Consider the following 25061-nt stretch of genomic DNA (forward strand, 5'->3'; position numbering starts at 1 on the left):
AACTCTTTGTTTTGTGATGGCCACCATGCTGGATTTCCTATCTCTACACAAGAGTGGATAAGTTGTGAATAAGCTAAATAAGTTAAATAAGTTCTGATTGTATAAAGAATTGTATATAGATTATGCCAATTTTGCTTTTGTTGAGTAAAAGTAAGATGATTCTGCATGCTTTCCTCTAGTATAAAGTTTCTGATATGAACATTTAGTGATATATTACCTGTTGAAAACTTTCACACACACACAAAAAAAAAAATCATTAAGTTGCTACTTTTGGGCAAAAACTTATATGATATGTCAAGTATTGCTATTGATCCTGAAAATATAAGTGATTACCTCTGCATTTGGTGAATTTTGTGCATCAAGCGTAAAATTTGAGAATTTTATAGCCTTTTGTGAGTTTTGTTATACTTGATTTTTTTAAATGCTAGAACTTTGGTGCTGTTCCAGTGAGATTTACAAAGATGACTGCCTGAAGAAAACATAAAAATTCCCTCAGTCCTTCATGATGTGGGGCTGCATGTCAGGCAAAGGCACTGGGGAGATGGCTGTGGTTAACTCTTCAATAAATGCACAAGTTTACATTGAAATTTCAGACAGCTTGTTTATCCCTTCAATTAAAAACATGTGTTTTCATTTTCAAAGATGACAATGCATCATGCCACAGAGCTAAAACTGTTAAAGCGTTCCTTGGAGAAAGACTCATCCAGTCAATATCATGGCCTGCAAATAGCCCAGATCTCAACCCTATTGAAAACCTGTGGTGGAAATTGAAAAAAATAAAATGGTCCACAGCAAGGCTCCGACCTGTAGGGATGATCTGATTGATGAAGAATACTCATCAAGTCCATGCCTCAGAGACTGCAAGCTGTCATAAAAGCCAGAAGTGGTGCTACTTAATACTAGAGATATGTTTTCATTTTTATTTTTGTTTGTTTCTCATGATTCCATATTTTTTACCTCAGAATGGAGTGATTCCATATATATTTCCCTGCACGTGCTCTATAAAACCAACATTTACTGACCACCACAATGTTTTTATTCATTTCTTTTAATGTTTCTGAATGCTAAAGAGTTGCACTTTTGAACTAATTCATTATTTTCTTCAAGCTTTTTATCTGAGTTTGCTCTACATGATAAATGTCTGAGTGAGTGCTCGTCCGAGACTTGTGATTCCATACTTTTTGCTGGGTTTGTTGTATTTTTTTGTTGTGTTCAATGTATTTTTTCAGATTTTACAGCATTGGAAATATATATAGGTACGTATATATATAATACATACTGTCTATTTCCCTTTGTTTCCCCCAAAGTCTAATAAAAAAAAAAAAAAAAACAAACAAACAAAAAACCTTATATGTATATTTTAATAAATGGTTTCTAAGCACTGCAAATGTAATAATGATATAAAAGAGCTATATGTAAAACAAAACAAGGATTTGTACATGTATACATGCATATACAACTTAACATTTTTAAATGAAATACTGTATTTATTTATTTTTTTATTTAAAAAAAAAAAAAGCCACGATGGACTGAGGGCATGAAGTTTGAAGCGCGAAGTAGTGAGGGATCACTGTATCTTCATTGAAACTTGCTACCTACTTTAAATACTTAAAACTATGTATATTGCTGACCAGCAGGTGGCAGAATGGATGAAGTGTTTTTCTTTGTGTAGCCCATAATACAAATACTAGTACACTCAAACCCTTGTACCAAAACATTATATGTACTGATTCAGTGGATTCTGCTCAAAAATACTACTGTAAATGACACTAAAATTACTCAAGTTACATCCCGGTGCATTTACCAAAACACCTAGAATCAATACGAAAGCAGTAGTCAGCCAAGCGTTAGATAATATACAGTATTCTCTGACTCTTGTGTACGATAAGTATACTTGGCGCACCTTGTATTTCTTTGAGAAGACGAAGTGTATCCGCCTGCTCTTGCACCAGTCTGCTCGCCTCTTCCTCCAAAACTCGTGTTCTTTTCTTGCTCTGCTCCAGACTGAGTGCCACGCCCTCTGCATCAAGCATCACCTCCTAACAGCAAATGGAAACAAAGCCCGAGTAATTTTTAGAGTGATTTAAGGATGTTAACGCCTATCAAGTTACAAACAGAACTATTAAAATGTAATCTGTTGGCTGTGGCGAAATCAGTATCAAACATTATTGTAAACTGATCATATATAGAACACATTTTCTGCTATCATTTATTCAATAAGCACTTAATGGACCTCATGTTTGGTACATTAAGGCAGTGTTTAAATATTAACCAAGTTCTCTCTCTGTCCAGTTAATTCATAATTAATGTGTGTAGACCAGTTGGGATGTGCCTTATTGTCTTTTACCTTCAGTTTTGCTTGTAACTGAGTCTCATTTTTTTGACTCTCCTGAAGCTGCCCCTCTGTGAATTTGACTTTCTCTTTCAACGATTCCAACTCTTTCTCCAGTGCTTGCTTCTGCTGAGATAGCTGAGATGGGGAAATCAGACATCACTATTTCAAATTTAACAACAAAAAATAAATGAAGGATTTTTCAAAATGAGAATGGTGTGTTTGCTTTCCAAATATTGAATTGAAAAAAAAATATTGTACGAGTGAAACCACATTCATGCAACCTTCAGTTTCATTGTGAGCAATAAAAGTGCACGACCCTGTTAAAGTTACCTGCACTCAGCTAGACATGTGCCGGTTAAAGGGTGTGAAATCATCACATTTTCAAAACCACTAAAATTCTACGTCACACCGCTCCTACGGTATTAGCTATTTTTTATGTCCCAAACAAGGGCGTAGGTTTGGTCTCAACATTGGTAGGGACGATATAACAGCATAACCTGCATGTACAATTTTTGCTGGGGACGGGACATTAATAAGACCAAACAGATTATTGAATGGGGGTCAGGGCCACATTTCTGACGATTATGAACCTAATTAAATGATAGGCGAAATGATCAAAGCAAAATTAATCTGTATTGACTTATACTAACTGTGTATTGGTTCAAGAGATACAACGTTCGATTCAAACCTTTGTTTTGAAAACTACTTAAGGACCATTTTGAAGGGCAAGTACCTTTATTTAAAAAAAAACAAAAAAAAACGGGGAACTATCCAAGAATTAGTCCACTTCTGGGGGACACTGGAGCACCCCTAGACTCAAACTAAAGTATTGTAATATACTCTAAAAGTGAATTGGGGAAAAACTCATGAAAACAAAATCTGAGATATTCAAAGACCTACACGATCGAGACGATCTACAATAAGGCTTTCAAAGTACTCTAATGAAATTCTGATGAGTGATTTCATTTCACTTTTTTTCATGTCACTTCATGTTCATGTCAATGTCCCTCTGAAGTGGAACGATTCGTAGGACTTGCACTCTGAAGACACCGTGTAGCATTACGGTAACGCACATAATGCAAACACTGATCCAAATGAGGTTCAGCTAGTTAGACTTCTTTGTTCCTTGTGGAGGGCGGCCTGACCGCAGTTGTTTTGTAGGTTATCAAGTTCACACAGATTAATGTTATGCTAACTCTGATGCAGGTCGGGACTTTTAGTAGCAAAATTAGTGGTGTTTCCCCCACCTCCACAACATTGATGTCTTTTATATTACTTACAGTGGCTTGTGCTAGCTGAAAAAAACGTATAACTCCTCTTCGAAGGGGGTGGAGGAGGTGGCATGTTGTATTTCTGTCGGCGAGGTTAGGTTGTGTGAGTCTGCGTGTGTCCATGTGGCAGGAGGCGGGAGCAGGTCAAGCCATCAGCCAATCAAACGTGCGTTTGAGGGGAAAAAATGGACCGGCACATTTAACAAGTAAAAAAGCGATGAATGTAAGGCTGAACATAATGAAAATAATTCACTTAATAATGGTAGGATCTATTCTATCCTTACAACATATGGGAAGACAATCTAAATGACCCATATAAGTGAACTCTTTCTATAATACAAATAAGGGGGCTTAAAAGTTAGTGGGGACAATTTGAGCATCCTGAAACGTTAGTAGTGTTATGTACCTAGTTACCGTCCCTATGCAAACCTAGCCCTTGGTCCCAAAAAGGGAAGCAGCGAGAAATCCCTCGCTTGTAGCTGCAGGGCTCACCTCTCCCCCTCCGGTTGTTACTCAGGGAGTCAGCTATACAACACGATGGCTGGAGGAGGTGAAACACCTTAACTTCTTCCCCTATCGAAGAAAATGAAGTCGCTGGTATGGAAAAACTTCGGCTGCAGAAAAGTTACAGACGGCCGCGGTTAAAGGAGGAGGGCCAACCATTATGTAAAAAATGTTTGTGGAGGGTGGCTGTGGAGGCAATACCTCCAATATGATTTCGCATTTGTGTGAGCATGCTTTATATAGATAGAGAGATAGATAGATTTATATTTGTATAAAAATTAAAGGTTAGTGAACGCTGTAATGGACGTTTCCCACCGTCAATGACAGTTAACTCCAGCGTGTTTAGTGTGTCTAGCTGTGGTAAAACATACTATAACGTAAGCTATCATACCTTAAGAATCTCATACCGGCACATGCCTACAACCAGGATTCCTATTAGTATAAACAACACACAACACAAAATTGTTCATGCAGTATGCTTCAAAACACATTCTCACTTTCAATCGGGCATGCCTTCACACTTCTCTAACCGAGAATGACAATGAGTTAAGGTTTAAAATCACACTGCCATCCACAATGCTTCCTCTGCCTTTACCTTTGCTGCGGCTCAACCTTTCCACTGGGGAGAAGAAACGGTGAGAAGAGGAAAAGGAACGAGCAGTGATTACAGGTGGAAGGAAAACCAAGAGAACAAAAGTGAATGAGAGGCCGAGTACAAAGGAAAGACGCAAAAGTGTGAAAAAATGAGATAAGTTTGTTGACCTTTGGCACAGTGAGGTGAGGAGGCGTGAAAGGGAGCGAAAGCAGAAATGTGGAAAAGATAAGCAGAGAACAGCAGCAACAGCTGTTGAAGAAACATTTGGGTTGGAGCCGCTGTTATGAACTCCATTTACCTTGTCAGCTTGTGCCTGCATGGCATTGTGAAGCGTCCTGGCCTGCTGCAGCTCCTGGTTGAGTTTATTGACTTCCTGTTGATGCTGCTTTTCCATGCACTGCTTCTCCTTTTGCAGCTCTTTAAGATCCTGAAAGCCAGCAAACATAAAAGCATTAAACTAGTATCTTTGGAAACTCGAAAGAGGGATCAATAATACGACAAGCAGTGTTGTTTTCCTCAACGATGACAACAACGAAAATATTTCATCAATGAACACATTTACCAGAACGACGATCAGACGATACCAAGCTAAAAAACTTGTTTTGGGAGACAAATACATCATGCGACACATGGCAGTTTTTTCGTCTGATGAGGCGAGAACGAGATGAAAATGTACCGTAGTTTCCATCACATGGTCACAATGTGTGACATTTTATGTGTAGTTAGTCATCATAGCAGTATTCGGTTGAGTGACGTGCTGAGCCCCCCCAACTCCGTTCCGACTCACCGGTGTGTCATTTCCAATCTCTATGAACAGGCAAAATGGGTCAGGGGTTAAAAAGGTGAGAAGGGTGTGGAGGAAATATGTTCCGGTAGGGTTGTCCCAAACGACTAATTTTCTCCCGATTAGTCAGCCGACTATTTTTACGATTAGTCGACTTTTTACTAATTTAGCAGTTACATTTTTGTTGATGCTTATTAATTCACAAAAACACTTAAATTCTTTATTAAAGTACTAATAAACATGTAAATAACAATAATTAATCACACATAAACAATGAGGTCAAGTGTAAACAGATTAAGAACACCGACTTCACTTTTCCAACATTATTCAAAACAAAGAAATCTAGCATTATTATTATAGTATACTACTATATAAAATAGGATTATAAGAATTATAATATTCATTGCCAATCATATTTTCAGAAAGGGTGTCATTTTAAAGCTATTCTTATTGTAAAATCTGAATTATGTAGTATTATAGTATTTATTATAGTATTAATTCTGAAGTATGGGGGATTAACTCCAGAAATTGTTATTTATATGTCTGAATCTGAATATGGCCTGCTTTTCTTTTGATATGTTTACCGGAAGTACGTTAGCTAAACCGCTAACAGCTTCACGCTCCGCAAAAAAACATTTAACGTCATTGCTTGTGGTGTCACCCAGATTTTCTTTTCATTTTTTCTTTCGATTTTTAATGTTTGAAGTGTCACCTTTTAACCGCAAATTTGCGTTTAGGACAAAACTGCCAATATTTTAGAGCAGACTAAAGTAGGTTGTCTTTTTCCCCCCATTAGTCTCAATGTAGCAATGCTAACGTTTACAGTGTTTAATATACATGTGTTTCCTTGTTTTGTATGTCTGAACTGTAATTCTACGGCGTGTCAATTACCAATAAACATCTGTAAAATGAACTGGAGTCTCATATGTTCACGCACAAATGTATGCATGCACGCACGCGGCGATAATTCGCAGCCGTGAAAATTATCGCCTTCATTTTTATTTACCTTGCGACCAGTGTTGTTAATAACGGCGTTACAATATAACGGCGTTACTAACGGCGTTATTTTTTTCAGTAATGAGTAATCTAATTAATTACTTTTCTCATCTTGGCAACGCCGTTACCGTTACTGAGGCGGGAAAGGCGTGCGTTACTATGCGTTACTAATAAAAATAAGTCTGAGAGAAACGGACTCACGGGGACGAGAGCAGAGCAGGAGTGGGGAAGACGCCGTTGCAACCGCGATGCTAGATGGCTCCAATAATACCTGACTGCAGCCATAGCCGACAAACTACGCCCACATGACACGGTAGATATCATATTATAGAACTAGATGCAAATGGCAGACACTGCTGCATTGCCAGCATGTTTTAAGGACTACATGCGTTTGTAAACAGCCGCCATCTTAAAGCAGTAGACCTCTCAGGAAGGCCCTGATGTAGAGATCCTTCCTAGCGAACCTAAGTAATTTTTTTTTATCTAAAATGCTCCTAAATCGGCAAAATCTTAACTTAAATCTATCTTTAAATGATGAAACAGTTTTAAAACTTACACATGTTTAAAGTAGACAGAAGGGAACTAATGCAATAACGGGAGAAATTTTAACAACTTTAACGATTGATTCACAACTTTAAATGACTTCCACACATAGCAAAGGTTACTAGCTAGTTATCGCAATACCCTTGTGTCTAGTTAAGTGGAGGGTAAAGAATTGGGCTTGGGCCAATTGTCCCCCAAACCCTTTAAGCTTCACATTGTGTGACCTGTTTTTTTTTTTTTTTTTTTTTTGGAGAAAAAAAAAAAAAATCACTAGTTACTTTGCCAAGTAACTAATTACTCTTACATTCAGGTAACTGAGTTACTAACGCAATTACTTTTCTGGGAGAAGTAATTTGTAACTGTAATTAATTACCTTTTTAAAGTAAAATTAACAACACTGCATGGCACTAAATGCGTTAGTAGACAGCCGCCATCTTAAAGCAGTAGACTTTTTAGGACGGCTCTGTTGTAGACAACCTTCCTAGCGAACCTAGGTAACTTTTTATCTAAAATACTTCTAAATCGGCAAAATCTTGACTTGAATCTATCTTTAAATGATGAAACAGTTTTAAAACTTTCATATGTTGAAAGTAGAGAGAAGGGAACAAATGCAATAATGGGAGCAATTTTAACAACTTTTAACAGTTGATTCAGGGTAAAGGGTAAATTAGGGTAAAGAATTGGGCTCGGGCCAATTGTACCAAAAACCTTCACAAAAAACTTCACATAGTGTGGCCAATGTTTTTTTTTTTTTTTTTTTTTTTTTTTTTTGAGGGAAAAAAAATAATAATTATCACCAATTACTTTGCCAAGTAACTAATTACTCTTACATTCAGGTAATTGAGTTACTAACGCAATTACTTTTTGGGAGAAGTAATTTGTAACTATAATTAATTACTTTTTTTCAGTAAGATTAACAACACTGCTTGCGACAAATTGACTCAGTGCATATCGCAACAGGCCTAGCAACTTCAATAAAACATGTCATTAGTTAGTTAGATGGAATTACGACCCCCCCCAACCCCCTTAAAAATGTTCTCCTCGGATCTACACAATTCACGTAGGTCCCCCCTTTGGACTTCAAAACGGCGAATTTTGCCGAAAGGTCAGTGATTTTCATGCCTGAATTGAAAGCTTGCACGCATGGTAATTTTTTTTCTTGGCGAACAACATTATGCAAAGTTGCTTTGCTTTTGAAGGTCTGTGCTTAGTGATCACATCACGGTACACACGAAATGTAACTGTATGTAAATGTAACTTGTAGCGTTAGCATAGCATTCACGTTAGCAATAGGCTAATGCTAATAGTCTGGAACTTAAAAAAAAATTTTTTTTTTTTTTTACATACAGTTCATGGCGTCCAGATGGGTATAATGAATTGAAAATAATGTACTGTTTCCCTGCTGAGTGTGTATGATCACCAAGTTGGCGTCGTCTTTATAAACTTTACAATATGTGCTCGTCTGTCAATGTTCATTCGAAATACAGTAGTTGGAAACCTTTATTTTTGGATTGATTTTTTAAATTTTATTTTACAGATTAAAACTACAGGTGCACATGACGTCATCCCAGTAAATCCAATAACATTATATATTTCCAGGCCTATCAATAATATTTTTGGCACGGTGTCGGTGGATTGGGATGTGTGCGTTTGTTTCCACTCCTGTTTTGCCAGTATGCAAAGTTTTGTTACTGTTCTAGAGGCCTTATTTTTCCTTCACTGAGTTATAAACCTTATTATGGCAATTAGCAAATGTTTGCCTCACCAAATGTTTTATCTGCTGACAAAGCACAATACCTGTTGGCTTTATGTTTGTTTTGGATCAGTGCTCATTGATTGTGATTGACTGAAATTGTTTTTATTTGAAAAAAAAAAAAAATATATATATGGGCACTTTATTTGAATTCAAAACTGTTCTTGTCTTTTTTTTGTTCATTATAATAAGGTTTATGTCATCATGAAAATTCTGGTTCGGTCAAAGGCAAATCTATGCTGAATCAACTACTAGTATTTTTGACCAACAGGTGTTCAAAAACTCAGATGAATATACATTGAAAAATTATAGCTTTAGTATCGGTTATGGTATCGGTATCGGCCTTGAGAAGCAGGAAGTTATCGATATCTGTTTCCAAAAATGGATATCGTGCACCCCTAACTAAAACATTTTTGGTAAACATCGACTAAAACTTTTCGTCAACAAAAACTAGACAAACACATTTTGAGATGACTAAAATATGACTAAGACTAATAAGTATCATCGTCCAAAATACTAAGACTAAGGTGAAAATTTAAAGGGTTGCCAAAAAAAACACTGATGTCAAGGCCCTTCTGCATACAGTAAATGAAACTTGGACACTCTTAAGATGTAATGATACAGTAAGACTTATATCCTAATCCTCCCTCACCCTCTGATGTTGCTTGTCCAACTCCTTAGTTCGCTGTTGGTGCTGCAGTCGACTGCTTTCAGCATTTTGCCGTTGACACTTGAGCTCCTCTTGAAGCTGCTTGAGCTTATGCTCTGCTCCAGAGGCCTGCGTTAGACACAAAGTACACATTAAAACATATTTTGTAAGGTTTTGGAGCAGATTTTTCACAAGTAATAATAATAACAAACAAAAAATAACAAGTCAACTGCAGTTGTATAGTCAAACAGAAATTAGATTGATTCACTGCCATTGGCAGCGATAGTGAATCCATTTTAACTGCGATGGCTGATATTAAATCATGTTTTGAGCTCACTTATGAAATAACATCAAAGTCTTTCCAGCAAAAATAAAACTTGGGTTCATCTATCATTGACAATGGCAGACAACTTCTCTCGAATCTTTTGAAATGAGCAAACAAAGATACGCTTATTAACATAGTGTTATATTAACTAAATAGTCATAACATTATGAGTAGCACATCTCTTATTACCCGCTCGCTCTCCTGACTGATACGTGTGTGCGCGACGCTAAGCTCGTTGTGTGCTCTCTGCAGACTGATCTCCGTGGCGGCCATCTTCTTCTTGCCCTGCGCCACTTCGTCTTGAAGCGACTTAAGCGTTGTGGCCTTCAAGCTCAGCTCGTCCTTTAGAGACGCCATTTGACACCGCATTTGTGACAAAGTCGCTAGTGGACGGATAAGAGACAATTATTAAAACAGTGGTGTCTCAGTGATTACATCACTAGATATATGTAGTAAAGTGTCCGCTAAGTGTGTTTACACAGGGCAGGATCCGTCACCAAATAATACAAACCAGTAATTCCTCAGCATGTTATTGGACGTGTCAACCTTGTGAATGAGGTATTTGATTGTTACATTCCATTCCATGCACACCGATACAAAAAGTTTTTTTTTTAACAGCCGTTGCAGCCAGTTTAACATTCAGGTGTAACACGAGTAGTGCTGCAACGATTAATCGATTAACTCGAGTAGTCGATTAGAAAAAAATATTCAAACTAAATTTTATTGCTTTAAGTATTTGTTTAATTAAAGTGGCGTTGTATTGGTTTATTTTGAAAGTGTTTGCATGTAGTTTTATTTATTTGGGTGGCAACAATGGATATGATGTAACTCATTTCTCATGGCTGAACCAGCTACTACCTGTTAAGACCAACATTAGCCAAGTTTTTGTTTGGGCAAATGTTTTCTAATGCATTCATGATTTAGTTTATAGGTATATTTAACAGTTTTTTGTGGGAATTTGTGTCTGAACCATTTGTTAAGAGCATTGTAAAAAAAAAAAAAAAAAAAATTAGCAATTTATAGCATTTAAGCTAGCGGATTTTTTCTGTGTAAGTTAGCCAATTGTTCTTTTGTTGTACATAAATCTTCATTTTTTATTTTTTTGAATACTGTTTTAGGCTCGGCTGGGGTATTTTAATTTTTCATGTTCCTTTATCCGATTACTCGATTATTCGAACTAGTCCATCGATGAATCGACTAGTAAAATATTCGATAGCTGCAGCCCTAAACACAAGTTCAACATTTCTGACACGGCGTGGAAATAGGGGCTGTTTCTGAACTGAGAAAACATGCTGAAGATTTCATCTGACCAGTATCTTGCTTGCAACATGACAAAAACACACACATGCACACCTTAGGTAAACATGGAAGCAATCCTGTGTGTGCTCATTGGCTGGTATTGACAAAAATCCATTATTTGGACTGCCAATTCAAAAGCACTGGCTGTAAAGTGACAGCCAATGAGTTCAGAAGTGTCCTCACAGCTAAAATGTGAAATTTTTGTGTGTTTTTATGTGAAGTTTTTATTGTAAAATTACAATTTATACTGTAAATGGGGCTTATATTTTAGGACACTATAAATTAAACTGACTAAATATGGAGTGAAATTCGAAACATTTTTACAACAGCACTCACTGTCTGCTTGTGTGCAGAGTTCCTTCTCCCTCTCAGGCACCTCCCGCTTTGACTGGATGTCGACAGCAGGCGTCTGGGGAGAAGACGGAGAGGCTCTCCGGGCCGCTGGCTTGGGGTCGTCCCGCTCCCACGGAAACACAGCCAAGGTAGTGAAAAGAGAGTCCGATTGGTCGGACGGGTTGCTGCGGGGCGGGGTCTTTGGTTGCCGGGGCGACGAGTCAGCGGAAGAGTCGGAGAACCGGAGCTTCTGCTGAGACAATGATTTTTGTTTTCATGCAAACCAACTAAAATAAACACGAGATATCATGCTCGTACTTACCTGGATGTGGGGTGAGCTATGCGATTCCTCTCGCTGCAAAGTCCTCTCATCCTTTCGGCTCCCTGAAGGACAAAAACACAGCATTTGGTATAGACCCCGATAGAACGAATGATTTGTTGAAGCAGAACAGGAATGAAGACAGTGAAGTAGAAGAGGAATGACATCCAATTCCATGGGAAAGCTTATAGGCGGGCCTGGGAAAGAAGGGGCGCTCTGGGATTTCAACCTCTAATCTGTTTTTATTGGACCGCTCATCTCACAATGACTTCATTACTAGAGTTATCGACTTCCCATTAATATCGGCCGATAAAAGCCTTTTAAAATTATAACGGATAATATTGACATCAGATTTTCATTATCGATTTTGGGCCAATATGCATGTTGAATTCACATTGATGTAGACGCCTTCTGCCTTTGTACAAGGGCTGGTCACATCTTAGCATAGCAGTTATGCTTATTGACCATTAGATGTCTCCAAACTAAGATGCTTCAGGTGCGTTATGTGAGCAGAGTGATTTCAACAATATAGTGGGCAATTAGGAGTGGGAACTAGGCCTGAACGATATTGTAAAAAACTTGCTGTGATTTTTTTGGGGTTTGCGATATGATATTGAGATTAGGGCTGTCAAACGATTAAAAATTTTAATCGAGTTAATTACAGCTTAAAAATTAATTAATCGTAATTAATCGCAATTAATCGCAATTCAAACCATCGATAAAATATGCCATATTTTTCTGTAATTATATATATATACTGTAAATTAACTTGTTGGAATGGAAAGATAAGACACAAGATGGATATATACATTTAACATACGGTACATAAGGACTGTAGTGGGCATTTCACTCTACTGTCATTTAATTCTGTCTATGCTGTCCTCACTCCGAAGCGTCTACTTTGTCCAAAGCTAGACAGCTAGTGAACGACGCCTTAATAATCAGACTTCTTTCTTTTTCATCTGATTTATTAATAAAATGGCCTCAAACCATTGTCCTCTTTAGACCGTAGTGAAACTACAAAAAAAAGTACACAAGCATTGCTTCAGCAACAACGTTAGCTTAGCACGCTATACAGGTTCACTAAACATAAACAAAAAGTGTCTCATACAAAAAATATAACATTTCGCTTACTAACATAATATGTACATTCTTTACAACAACCATACTTACGGACAAATCTTGTCCAAGGATCATATAAGCACAACATTACAACGTAGGCGTCAGCCCGAGACGTCGTGCAGCCATATTGAACTGGCAAGATAGCAATAAACCATGTCGCAAAGCGACAACAAGAGTTCGCTGTTAGACAGCACAAAAAACCTTGCTGTAAAACTTACCAAAAGGCAGAATACTGTCTGAGCGGGACATGTGCGTTAATTGCGTCAAATATTTCAACGTGATTAATTTAAAAAATTAATTACCGCGCGTTAACGCGATAATTTTGACAGCCCTAATTGCGATATTAAAATTATATATATATATATATATATATATATATATATATTTTCTTTTTTTAAAAGAAATTTTCACTAGATCATTGAATAGCTGTTTGGAAAGACTTTGGATGACTCATTTTTCGCGGTTAATGGGGACCAGAACCCACCGCGATAAGTGAAAAACCGCTTTTTCTTTTCCTTTTTCCCCAAAGTATGATTAAAAAAAAAAAAAAAGTATATTCTGTATATATATTAATGGTTAGGGTTAAATGGTTTTAAGCACTTCAAATGTACTAATTTTGATCAGTTTTAAACATAACTGTCCAACAGACACATTCATTCCAAAGCGGCTTTCTTGCAGAAACTGTTTAACAAGTTAAACGATGATTGACAGCTGCTGCGTTGTGATGTCCGCTTCTTTGGCAAGATCAAAGATACCAGCATCGTTAACTTTAATAAGCAAGTGCTGCAGTGACTGTGAGGTTCAGAGAGCGTGTGAGGCTCTGCGCAGAGCAGAAAGCAGGGCGTATGTGGATTTAAAAAAATAAAAACTATCGCACGTCCTTGCGATGGGACTATCGCGCACGCACACATCGTGATGGCAATGTTTAAACGATATATCGTTCAGGCTTAGTGGGAACCTCTTGGTACCTCACGATACGATACAATTTGCGATACAAAGCTCACGTTAACGATGATCTGACGATACAACGATTATCGATACATTTGTAGATTATCCTAGAATGATTTACTGACCAACAACTAATAAACAGAAAAGCAAGCTTCTGCTGTGAATTGGAATGAGTTTATTACTAGTACACGTCCAATCCATTTGAAATGTTCATTCGCTGCCATCCCTCCCACTTCAAAAGGACTGAACGTCTATGGCCGTCAGCGGCAGCCAATTCCAGGCAATGAGGTAATTTTGGGCCATTTAAGGTCATTTACCTGTTGATCTTCAGTTACTTCCTGTTGATTTTGGGGTATTTTATGGGTCACTTCTTGTTGATTTTGAGTTACAGAACAGGAAGTGACCTGAGAATCACCCAAATGAATTTGCAGTGACTCAAACTCAACAGGAAATGACCTATAAATGCCCTAAAATGAACGGCAAGTGACCAGTAAATGCCCTGAAAACCCCCCAGTCTAAAAGGATTGGGTGTCGTGCCCCGTCAATGCCGCCTTAGAGTTAACTGAGACACTATTATGGTGGAAGATTTTGGTAGCAACTTGTTGGTTCCTTTTTATTTATTTCTTTTTTTTAGACATTGACACCTTTTTAGAACAATATGTCGATTATTGGCAGGAGCATATCGATAACCTTTTGGGATACAAATTATCACAATATATCTCCATTTCGATATTTTGTCACACCCCTAGGGGCAATACAGGCAACTTTTCATAACTTTAGTTAAAACTGTTCTCTTATTTTTCACAGAACTTTTATTTGGGAAAACGTTGAATTTGTTACATTTATCATCATTAAAGCATCCAGTGGGGCATCAAAATAAAATTAGCCATAATATGTCCATAAAGTCCATGATCGCATATATCTGTATTGGTTTGATATAGGGCTGCAGCTATCGATTATTTTAGTAGTCGATTAATCTATCAACCAGTTAGTCAGAATAATTGGGTAATCAGATTTGGAACATTAACTGCGTTGCAGAATAAATTTTTGAAGATGTAAAACAAAGGCTTGCTAAGATTGCACTTTCAAAGGAGCATTAAATGTGAATACAAAAAAAATTCCCCAAGTGTTTCTTCAAACTATGCAGAAATACACTTTAATTTCAAACTAAAAGAAAATACTTGAGCTTAGCTTCAAATGGTATCAAAAAATAAATTAATGAAGATCTAAGTACAACAAAAGAAAAATTGGCTAACTTATATAGCAAAAATCCGTAAGCGTAAATGCTAAAACATGCTAACATTTTTTAACAACGCTCTTAACAAATCGTTCACATATTCCCACAAAAAACGGCTAAAAATACTTATTAAGTAAATTATGAATGCATTAAAAAACATTAGCTCAAACAAAAACTTATCTTAAGTTGGTCTTAACAGGAAGTAGCTGGATTCAGCCATGTTAAATGAGTCATGTCATATTCACTGCTGCCACTAGAGGGCAGTGTATCCACCCAAATCAATGACACTAAATGCAAACACTTTAAAAGCAAACCATTAAAACTATTAAACGAATACTCGAAGTACAAAAAATTGATTCGAAGCTTTTTTCCAATCAAGTTAATCGATTAATCGTTGCAGCACTAGTTTGATATTGGTATCAGATTTTTGGAGTTGGACAATATCGGGATATCGGTTATTAGTTAAAAGGTCCTCAAAGGTCAAAAATGTCTTACAACAACAACACAATAATTTTACTTATGGAAAGCTTTTACAGAAAGGAACAAATGATAAGCATACAAATTCCAAGATATATACAGAAACACCAAAAACATACGACAGGCAATTCCACTTCATCACCACAGTAGTTTAAGGTCATTTTCTCTCCCCCTTCCGATTAGGCTTGTCCAGTTGGACAAAACAGTTGTTGCTTGTCAGACAGTGGACCGCTCAGGCAGGCAATTGAGCGGAAAACCTTTTTGCATCTTCCAAAAGCTGCAGTTTGGCTACAGTTCAAGGGACGGTGTAATAAAAAACAAAACAAAACATTTTTTATGTGGTGACATATGACACTACGCCCTTTTCCCGGGGCAAGGTGTTGGAGGTTGTTGCCGGAGCAATTTTTCCTTCTGCGCCTTCTTTGCGCCCACATGAAAGCGAGCTAATTCCTTTGCAAGACCCACCAAGAAGTCCACCTGTCTCTCTTGCCTTCCGGTGCATGCCTGATACAACACATATGCATTCAGAGCTGCCACGTCAATTAAATTGTAGAACACGGCAACTGGCCATCTCCATGTTCCTCCATGTTTGACAAAGCAAAGGGAGCTCTGGATTTGCAAATATTCACGATACTAATTGCAGCTATCCAGAGTGAAACCCCCCCTTCACACCTGGGCAGCGACTATACAGGAGTGTGTAGAGGGGGTTGTATGCTTGATTGCTTGTTTGAGTGGTCTATTGTTTGACAAAGCCATGTAGTAAATTTGGTATCGGGGTCATTTGACGCCTTTCTGGTCTTTCTTTATAGCCCAAAAACCCGGGACTTAAGGGATTTACCGTTGTGTTTCCACGACGAGGTCGGACTCCAGCTGGGTGTGGAGAAAGGAGTGTTGTCTACAGACCGGCTGCCATTCTGGAGCTTCTCTAGTTCTGCTTCCAGTCTGTAAAGAGGAGATATAATTGTCAGGTCACCTAAAAAAATCTTGATCCGCTTGCACTGCACCTTTTGACTTCCAGTGAGAGTTTGTTGCTAAGGGTCCGAGCGGCATCGAGCTGGCCCTCCAAAGAGCACACTTGGGCTTGCTTGGTCTGAAGCTCCTGGGTTAGGCGCTGCTTGCCATTCACAGCTAGATGGGCCTCCTCCCGGACGCTCTGAAGCTCCTTGCGCACAGCCTGGAGCTCGCCACGCACCTCCTCGTACTTGAGAAAGAGATGATAAGCTTTTATTTTCCGCCCTTGTAAAAAGAATGGTTTTTCAAGATCAAGCATGGGTATTCTTAGGGATGTGACAAAATATCGAAATGGTGATATATCGTGATTATGGTTGTTCCGATCATATTTTTTTGCTCCCGATCCGATCGTTTTAGTTTGAGTATCTGCCGATACCGATAATTCCCGATCCGATAGCTTTTTTTTGCTCCCGATTCAATTCCAAACATTCCGGATATTTTTTTCCCGATCATATACATTTGGGCAACGCATTAAGAAAAAAATGAATAAAACTCGGACGAATATATACATTCAACATACAGTACATAAGTACTGTATTTGTTTATTATGACGATAAATCATCAAGATGGCATTTACATTATTAACATTCTTTCTGTGAGAGGAATCCATGGATAGAAAGACTTGTGACTTTGTATATTGTGACTAAATATTGCCATCTAGTGTATTTGTTGAGCTTTCAGTAAATGATACTGTAGCCGTGCCCAAATGCATGATGGGAAGTGAACCATGACTGTGCGTAGTGCTACCAATTGATATATCTTCTCTGCGTTAAGAAAAAGATCAATTGCTACCTTGCTTCCCCACATTGCTTCCCACGATATTTCTAATCATAGGGAGAGGGATTGTAAGGCTTTAGCCAATTAAAAAAGGCTCCAAAGGCTGCCAAAATTCACTCTACTCATTTTACGCTGCCTTTTATCTCTCTATATAGGTAAAACGGCGCCATTACAGATTGGGCGCGACAATGCGTGAGTGGGTCGTGTAGCAAATGCATTAATTGCGTTAAATATTTAACGTGATACATTTTTTAAAAAATTAATTACCGCAATTATCGGGATAAATTTGATAACCCTACCTTAAGCCAAAACTAAAGACTTTGGATGAGTGTAACATATTATGTTTGAAACGTTAAATACAATTAGAAAACGATTTAATTTAAAAATATAGTATATATTAAAAAAAAGGCATGGCCGATATTTTTTTGCCGATTCCGATACTTTGAAAATGACGTGATCGGACCCGATCGATTGTCATCTCTAATCGTGATGCTTCGTATCTCAAAAGGTTATCGATATGCTCCTGCCAAGAATCGAGATATTGTTTAAAAAAGGTGTCAATGTCTAAAAAAATAAAATAAAAATGAACCAACGAGTTAATACCAAAATCTTCAACCATAATAGTGTCTCAGTTAACGCTAAGGCTGCATTGACGGTGCTCGATGCCCAATTCATTTAGACTGGGAATGTTCGTTCATTCGAAACCAGAGCACTCACATTCATTCTGTCCGATTTTCAGGGCATTTACAGGTCCTTGCTGTTCATTTTAGGGCATTTACAGGTCATTTCCTGTTGAGTTTAAGTCACTGCCTATTCATTTGGGTGATTACAGGTCATTTCCTGTTCTGTAACTCAAAATAAACAGGAACAGACCCCTAAAATACCCAAACATCAATAGGAAATAACTGAAAATCAACAGGTAAATGACGTTAAATGTCCCAAAATGACCTCATTGCCTGGCATTGGCTGCCATTGACGGCCACAGACATTCAAAAATCAAAATCAATTTAGGAAGTGACTGAAAATCAATAAGGTCATGATCTGAATTACTTCATTGCCTAGCATTTGCTGCCACTAATGGCCAGAGATGTTCAGTCCGTTTGAAGTGGGAGGGATGGCAGCGAATGCACGAATGTTCATTCGCTGCCACCCTCCCATTTCAAATGGATTGGACGTCTACTAGTGATAAACTCATTCCAATTCACAGCAGAAGCTTGCTTTACTCTTTATTAGTTGTTGGTCAGAAAATCATTCTAGGATATTCTACAAATGTATCGATAAGCGTTGTACCGCCATATCGTCAGATCATCGTAATGGTGAGCTTTGTATCGTAAATTGTAATAAAATAAACAGGAAGAGACCCCTAAAATACCCCAACATCAATAGGAAATAACTGAAAATCAACCGGTAAATGACGTTAAATGGCCCAAAATGACCTCATTGCCTGGCATTGGCTGCCACCGACCGCCATAGACGTTCAATCCGTTTGAAGTGGGAGGGATGGCAGCGAATGAACGTTCATTCACTGCCAGCCCTCCCAGTTCAAATGGATTAGACGTCTACTAGTCTAAACCCATTCCAATCCACAGCAGAAGCTTGTTTTTCTGTTTATTAGTTGTTTGTATAATATCCTAGAATGGTGTCCTGACCAATGTATCGATAATTGTATCGCCATATCGTCAGATCATCGTTATCGTTAGCTTTGTATCGCAAATCGTATCAAGAGGTACCAAGAGGTTCCCACTCCTAGTATTCTGGCAGATGGTTACTCTGAAAAGCACTTTTAAATTTCATGTTTAAGTGTTGTTACTTTCATACTCATTTATGCATTGGGAAATGCTTAACCTGCATGTACCTTCAGACTTTGCTTGTCATGGCTGATGTGGATGTTATCCAGTTGTAGCTGCTTTTGCTTGTTCTCTCTGCACAGACGATCCTGGTGGGCCTGAAGTTCTTTCACCTTTTGCAGAACCCGTCCTGACAGACCCACCATCCAGTCCTCCTCAGCCCAGTTCATTGCTTGCTCTGCTTAGGCCTGACACCGAGCCGAAAAGGACAATATTTTTTAGCCCCGTCTTATTTGAAAAGCACAGGCTTAGTGAATTTAGTCCCTCCCTCTCGATCACTAGGAATTAGTTAGTCCCCGGAGCCATGACTGTCAGCTGTTAGGGTTCAATAAGGCGATGCAGAATCAGGAAGTACATGCCTGTCGTATAAGCCACTCAAGTTGTGACAGCGAATTCTTCCCGCTATGTCTTCCGACGCGTTGTGTTATGTTGTCATGGAATTGTTCTCCGAGGAAGACACTGCTGGGTTGTCACTACAGGGCCAGCTGTGACTCAATGTTTCGCAACACTTGAGGGACTAAAACTTGTAAAACAAATCCCATATTTTGACACGTCCGACATTTTCTAATGTGCTTTCACATTGGAGGAGGACATTAACACGCATTTAAACAAGGTTTATAAAAAGCGAAAGCGGGAATGAAGAAATGCCTGATTTGTAAACAATTGCCTGACCAAACCAGTTATGCAAATATTTTTAAGAAGTACACAAGGGGCAACGTCTGTCATGGGAAAATGAATCCCAGGAAGAGTTCTGAAACCCTGCAATACAGGAGAGTGTCACTGGTGGCTGGTTTTAAAAGAGAGTAATTTGCATTCAAGTGAATGGAAAGACAAAACATTTCACAATGAAAATAAATGTGTTTATAGCTTGGCACAAACTTGCTGGCACAATTGCTTTATGACAATAGTATGGGGTATGAATAAATTTGTATCAAAATCCTTAAGTCAAGGCGTTGATGCGTTGGTGTTGGTTCCAGCGACTATGCTGTCAAGATTTGTTGACCTCTTACACCTGCCTAGTAAAGAATGCGAACATTAAAGTGCATGTGACACGAAAAAGCATGTTTATTTCATAATACACGCGGTATTTTATGCTCCTGAATGATATGGACCGCTTGGATGTGTGTGGAAGCGATCGCTGTATTTGTTTAGTTTTTTTAATCCTGCGCCACGAAAATGAGTGACTTCCAGCTTCGGTCTTGCATTGAGGAGGAGGGTGCTGTGACATGTATGGGTGAAGCCGTCCTCTTCACTAAACAGCCGTACTGTTGTGTATGAGGACTAAGGATTCAGCTGATTTTGCGGATTAATACGTTTATTTTTCGCATCACGCCAGCCAAACGGCTGCAGAAAAATCTTGCTTTATGAGGGAGAGGCGTGTGCGCCTTTTTGGAGTTTTGAAAGGTTCCCATTCACCGTGGATATTGGCCAAGCCCTACTACTGTGGGACCATTGGATTTACGAGGAAGTGAGTAAACATCTTGTTTTGTATTATGTCAAATATTAATACAGTGATTACAAAGTAAACACTACAAACTTTCTTTAAATAAAGGACTACTTACGTTTTATCATTGATAGGCATGTAAAAAGCTCTCCTCGTGCACATTAGCTGCATGTTAGCTGCACAACAACTGCAGCTGCCCTCCTCCGGGGAAAGAACTGTAAATTGTTCTCCGCCGGGCGGTTTGCCGATCCGCAAAGACAATCAACAACCCAGTCATCATGTCAAATAATCCGGGCTAGTTATGTGTGATTTTCCGCTTCGAAGACTTTGAAACATCACTCGGTTTGGGTTAGCATGTCGGCTAGCTGTCACGCCTCTTGGTTTGTTTACATTCTCCGAAGCCGGGGAAGGGAAATGACATATGTCAGATTTAGGTGTCATAAAATATCGTTCAGGAGGTGCGACAGTAAAGGTGAAGTCGACAGTTTTGACCATTATGGAGTAATTTTGCCATGACATCATGAATAAGTGCATTTTTATTATTTCATATCCATTTAGCACAACACTATTATTTGTCATGACCATGCCATTTATTTAGCAATTGGGGAAAATACTCGGATAAAAAGAATATCCTGTAAAAATATTGAAGTAAAGAGACAGAAACAATGACATTTTGCAGCTCTCTTCGTCGTGTGTTCCTAGTTGTGAATAGTTCCCCCTCGACGGGCTGACTGGTCCTTCTCAAGCCATTTATTTAGCTATTGGGGAAAAATACTAGGATAAAAAGAATATCCTGTAAAAATATTGGAGTAGAGAGATTGAAACAATGACATTTTGCGGCTCACTTCGTCGCGTTTTCCTCGTTCTGAATAATTCCCCCTCAATGGGCTGAATAGTAAAACCGATGAGCCCAGTCTCCCGCTGACGTCATCCACCTGTTGGGGACGCTAGAGCCCTATAATGGTAGGCGTGGCTAACCGGCAGATTAAAAGACTAATTTCTCGTCATCTGCGCTTTGCTAAATTGTTGTATATAGTCGAATCGTCTCAAAATATGATTCTAATTCACATAATAAGGCTATTTAAGACTTTTTTTCTCATGTCGTATGCTCTTTAAGGTGTTTCTTACAATGCCAAAGTACTGTACTCAATTGATGGATTTCGCGGCAATCATGACAGCGTCCTAAAGTGGGGAGCGAAAGGAGGCCACCTAACACAATTGGTGGTGTCACCAAATGTTCATCATCCAGTATTTTTTATAAACAGTCAATGTTAATACAGCAGGCTCAAGTAATGTAAGTGCAACATGCGACAATGACAACCTTGAGTTGATACAGTATGGAACAACGCGTATGCTAATAATTGATTTCAGACTGCACTGAATGTTTTCATCCCCAAGAGGGGATTTTGATGCACACAAGAGAAGAGACTGACCCTCACTAGTTCCCAAAAATTCCTTTCCCAACTGCTTACAATTCTTTTTTTGTGTGTGTCAACAGTGGGACAAAGCTTAAACTCCACTTGCTAATGACAACTCCGTACAATATGTATTTGTTTCCGTTTGCTATTACCGGATCCAAGGGATACCATGGTATGCAAAAATTTTACGTCATACCGTCCCTAAGGTATTAGCTATTTTTATGTCCCAAAAATGCATAGAGAAATCCCTTGCTTGCAGCTGCAAGGGTCAACCCTCCCCCACTGGTTGTTGCTCATTGTCAGCGAGTCAGCTGTGCTACACGATGGCTGGAGGAGGTGAAACTCCTGAACTTTTTTCCCCCATTGAAGAAAACTAAATGGCCAGTATGGGTATACTTCGGCTACAGAAAAGTTACAGACAGCCACGGGTTAGAGGAGGAAGGCCAAACGATATGTAAAACATGTTTGTGGAGGGTGGCTGCCGATATATGATTTCGCATGTATACAAAATTAAAGGTCAGTAAACACTGTCATGAACGTTTCCCACCAGTTTCGAGAGTTAACTCCAGCGTGTTTAGTGTGTCTAGCGTTGGTAAGACAAATGGTGTTTTCTTTTCTTTCTGGCAACTGTCTGAGTTGAGAAAGAGAGTGTGTGTATAATGCAGTGTTGTTAATCTTACTTTTAAAAAGTAATTAGTTACAAATTACTTCTCCCAAAAAGTAATTGAGTTAGTAACTCAGTTACCTGAATGTAAGAGTACTTAGTTACATGGCAAAGTAACTGGTGTTACATTTTCATGTTTTTTTTTTCATTCAAAGAAAAAAAAAAAAAAAACAGTGATCTTTGCTATGTTTGGAAGTCATTTAATGTTGTGAATCAACCGTTAAAGTTGTTAAAATTGCTCCGTTATTGCATTAGTTCCCTTCTGTCTAAATTCGACATGTGAACGTTTTAAAACTGTTTCATCATTTAAAAATATTCATGTCAAGAGTTTGCCGATTTAAGAGTATTTTAGATAAAAAGTTACTTAGGTGCGCTAGGAAGGTTCTCTACAACAAAGCCTTCCTGAGAAGTCTACTGCTTTAAGTTGGCGGCTGTTTACTAATGCCGGCCAGTCTATCATTTCGCATCTAGTTCTCTATATACTGTATGTGCTAACACCGCCGTGTCTGTCATTTCGTATCTAGTTCTATGTAAATGTGATATCTACCGTAGCATCATGTGGGCGTAGCTTGTAGGCTATCAGCTACAGTTAGGTATTATTGGAGCCACCTAGCATCTCGTTTGCAACGGCGTCACAACTCCCTTTTTTCCTCCCCACACCCGCTCTGCTTTCTCCGTGAGACCGTGTCTCTCACTTTTCTCGCGTCATTCAACCAACGCACGCCTTTACATCCTCAGTAACGGTAACGGCGTTGCCAAGATGAGAAAAGTAATTAATTAGATTACGCACTACTGAAAAAAATAACGCCATTAGTAACGCCGTGATATTCTACCGCAGTTATTAACAACACTGGTATAATGTAAACATGATACGAGTCATACACATGTGCTTTTTATGAAACATTGTTATTTTTGTTCTGATGGTAATAATGTTGAGCTGCGGCTGTGTGTTCAGGCTCACCTAAAGGACTGCATTTATTTTAATTTTATTTAAAATGTACATATATATAGTTTAAACTTATCATTATACTTATGTTGCAATTTACTAGTATGTTTTGAAAAATCCTGTTCCATGGAAAAAAGTATATATATATTTTTTCAACTCAAATATATCAAAGTAACACATTTTAGAGCTGTAATTGCAATACCGTAATAGAGTAAAAGCGTGATATTTCAACTCAAATATATCAAAGTAACACATTTTAGAGCTGTAATTGCAATACCGTAATATAGTAAAAGCGTGATATTTTGGCTTAAGGTAATAATACCGTCAGAAAATCATACTGGCACATGCCTAATAGCAACTGCCCATATATCAATTTGTTTAGCACAGTGAATCAAAATTGTTTTTTAGTTACTCAATTTTTATACAAAGATTAAATACATTGCAATGATAACCAATGTTTCAACAACAAAATTGTCAAAAACATCTAAATTGCTTTATAGTTTTTTCTCTATTTTAAATTTAGAACTGTGAATCGTAGAACTGTAATACCCTTGTCCAAAGAATCGATATCGAATGTCATGAAATTTGTTATTATAGTATTATTATAATATATTGAGCTATTATATCTTTGATGCTACTATATTTCATCCATTGTATTCCCTGTCGTCGTCTATTGTACTTTATTGCTCCCTATTATTTCTTTCTTAATAGCTTTTCTTCAAAAGCACCCAGCCTCCCTCCAACTGATGTCCTTTCGTTCCCCTTTCATCCCAACTCTAATAACACATCATCCTTTAATTCCTTACCTCAGCTATCCTTGTCTTCCCTAGCATCCTTCCTTTCATGAATCCATCAATCATTCGCTTCAGTCTTCTTTTACCCCCTTCCTTTATGAGAAAAAATTGACCCCCTAACCACAATAAAATCAAGGTTTACGGCTTCGTTTATACTGACCAAGTGTGAGTGTGTGTGTTTAGAGAGCAGGAATATATAAGCGGCTGATCTTTCACCTTTTCTATTGAAAATAAAACTCAACATCTGATCACAAGCTTTTATCAGTCGGTGACAAAACAGGCTGATGACAAGACGTTATTGTCGACCACTAATACAAGTGCCAAGATAATAATCACATTTAAATCATTGGCACTTTGACAACAAAGTGATTATACCATACGAGCTGCCATAGGAGTGGAAAAAAAACACAAAAGAAGCTCTTTACTTACCATTCACTTTGTAGGAGTCGACAAAAGGGCGCCAACCGAAAACACACGCACTACTTGCCACGTTCCAAACGAGGGAAATCCCGCACTTTCGAGTCCAAAAATCAGGATAATAACCGTCCGTTTGTTGTCGACTGGTCGTATTGTTTTTTTCCCCACGCAAGATAACAAATTGAGCTGGATAGGGAGCGTCGCGTGCAGCTGACAAGCCGACAAGAGTTTGTGGCACGAGGTGGGGAGTGGC

At 38.3% G+C, this 25061-nt stretch overlaps 1 protein-coding gene across 3 annotated transcripts in view; it reads right to left on the bottom strand.

Moving 5' to 3' along the window:
* Positions 1–25061, bottom strand: part of si:dkeyp-115e12.6 (centromere protein F) — a 40547-nt gene extending 15486 nt beyond the window's left edge. For 2 of the 3 annotated variants that reach the window (XM_057850980.1, XM_057850979.1), the window contains exons 1-11: positions 24821–25061; positions 19134–19313; positions 16495–16691; positions 16329–16432; positions 11710–11771; positions 11391–11640; positions 9945–10138; positions 9434–9559; positions 5004–5132; positions 2348–2470; positions 1904–2039 (exon numbers count right to left, since the gene is read on the bottom strand). In XM_057850980.1, the coding sequence (XP_057706963.1) occupies positions 1904–2039; positions 2348–2470; positions 5004–5132; positions 9434–9559; positions 9945–10138; positions 11391–11640; positions 11710–11771; positions 16329–16432; positions 16495–16691; positions 19134–19295 (1483 nt within the window). In that variant the 5' untranslated portion in view covers positions 19296–19313; positions 24821–25061. The remainder of the gene's footprint in view (positions 1–1903; positions 2040–2347; positions 2471–5003; positions 5133–9433; positions 9560–9944; positions 10139–11390; positions 11641–11709; positions 11772–16328; positions 16433–16494; positions 16692–19133; positions 19314–24820) is intronic. The other variant, XM_057850981.1, reaches the window with a different exon arrangement.

Source organism: Corythoichthys intestinalis, chromosome 11 (assembly GCF_030265065.1).
Source record: "Corythoichthys intestinalis isolate RoL2023-P3 chromosome 11, ASM3026506v1, whole genome shotgun sequence".
In the NCBI taxonomy this organism is placed as follows: Eukaryota; Metazoa; Chordata; class Actinopteri; order Syngnathiformes; family Syngnathidae; genus Corythoichthys; species Corythoichthys intestinalis.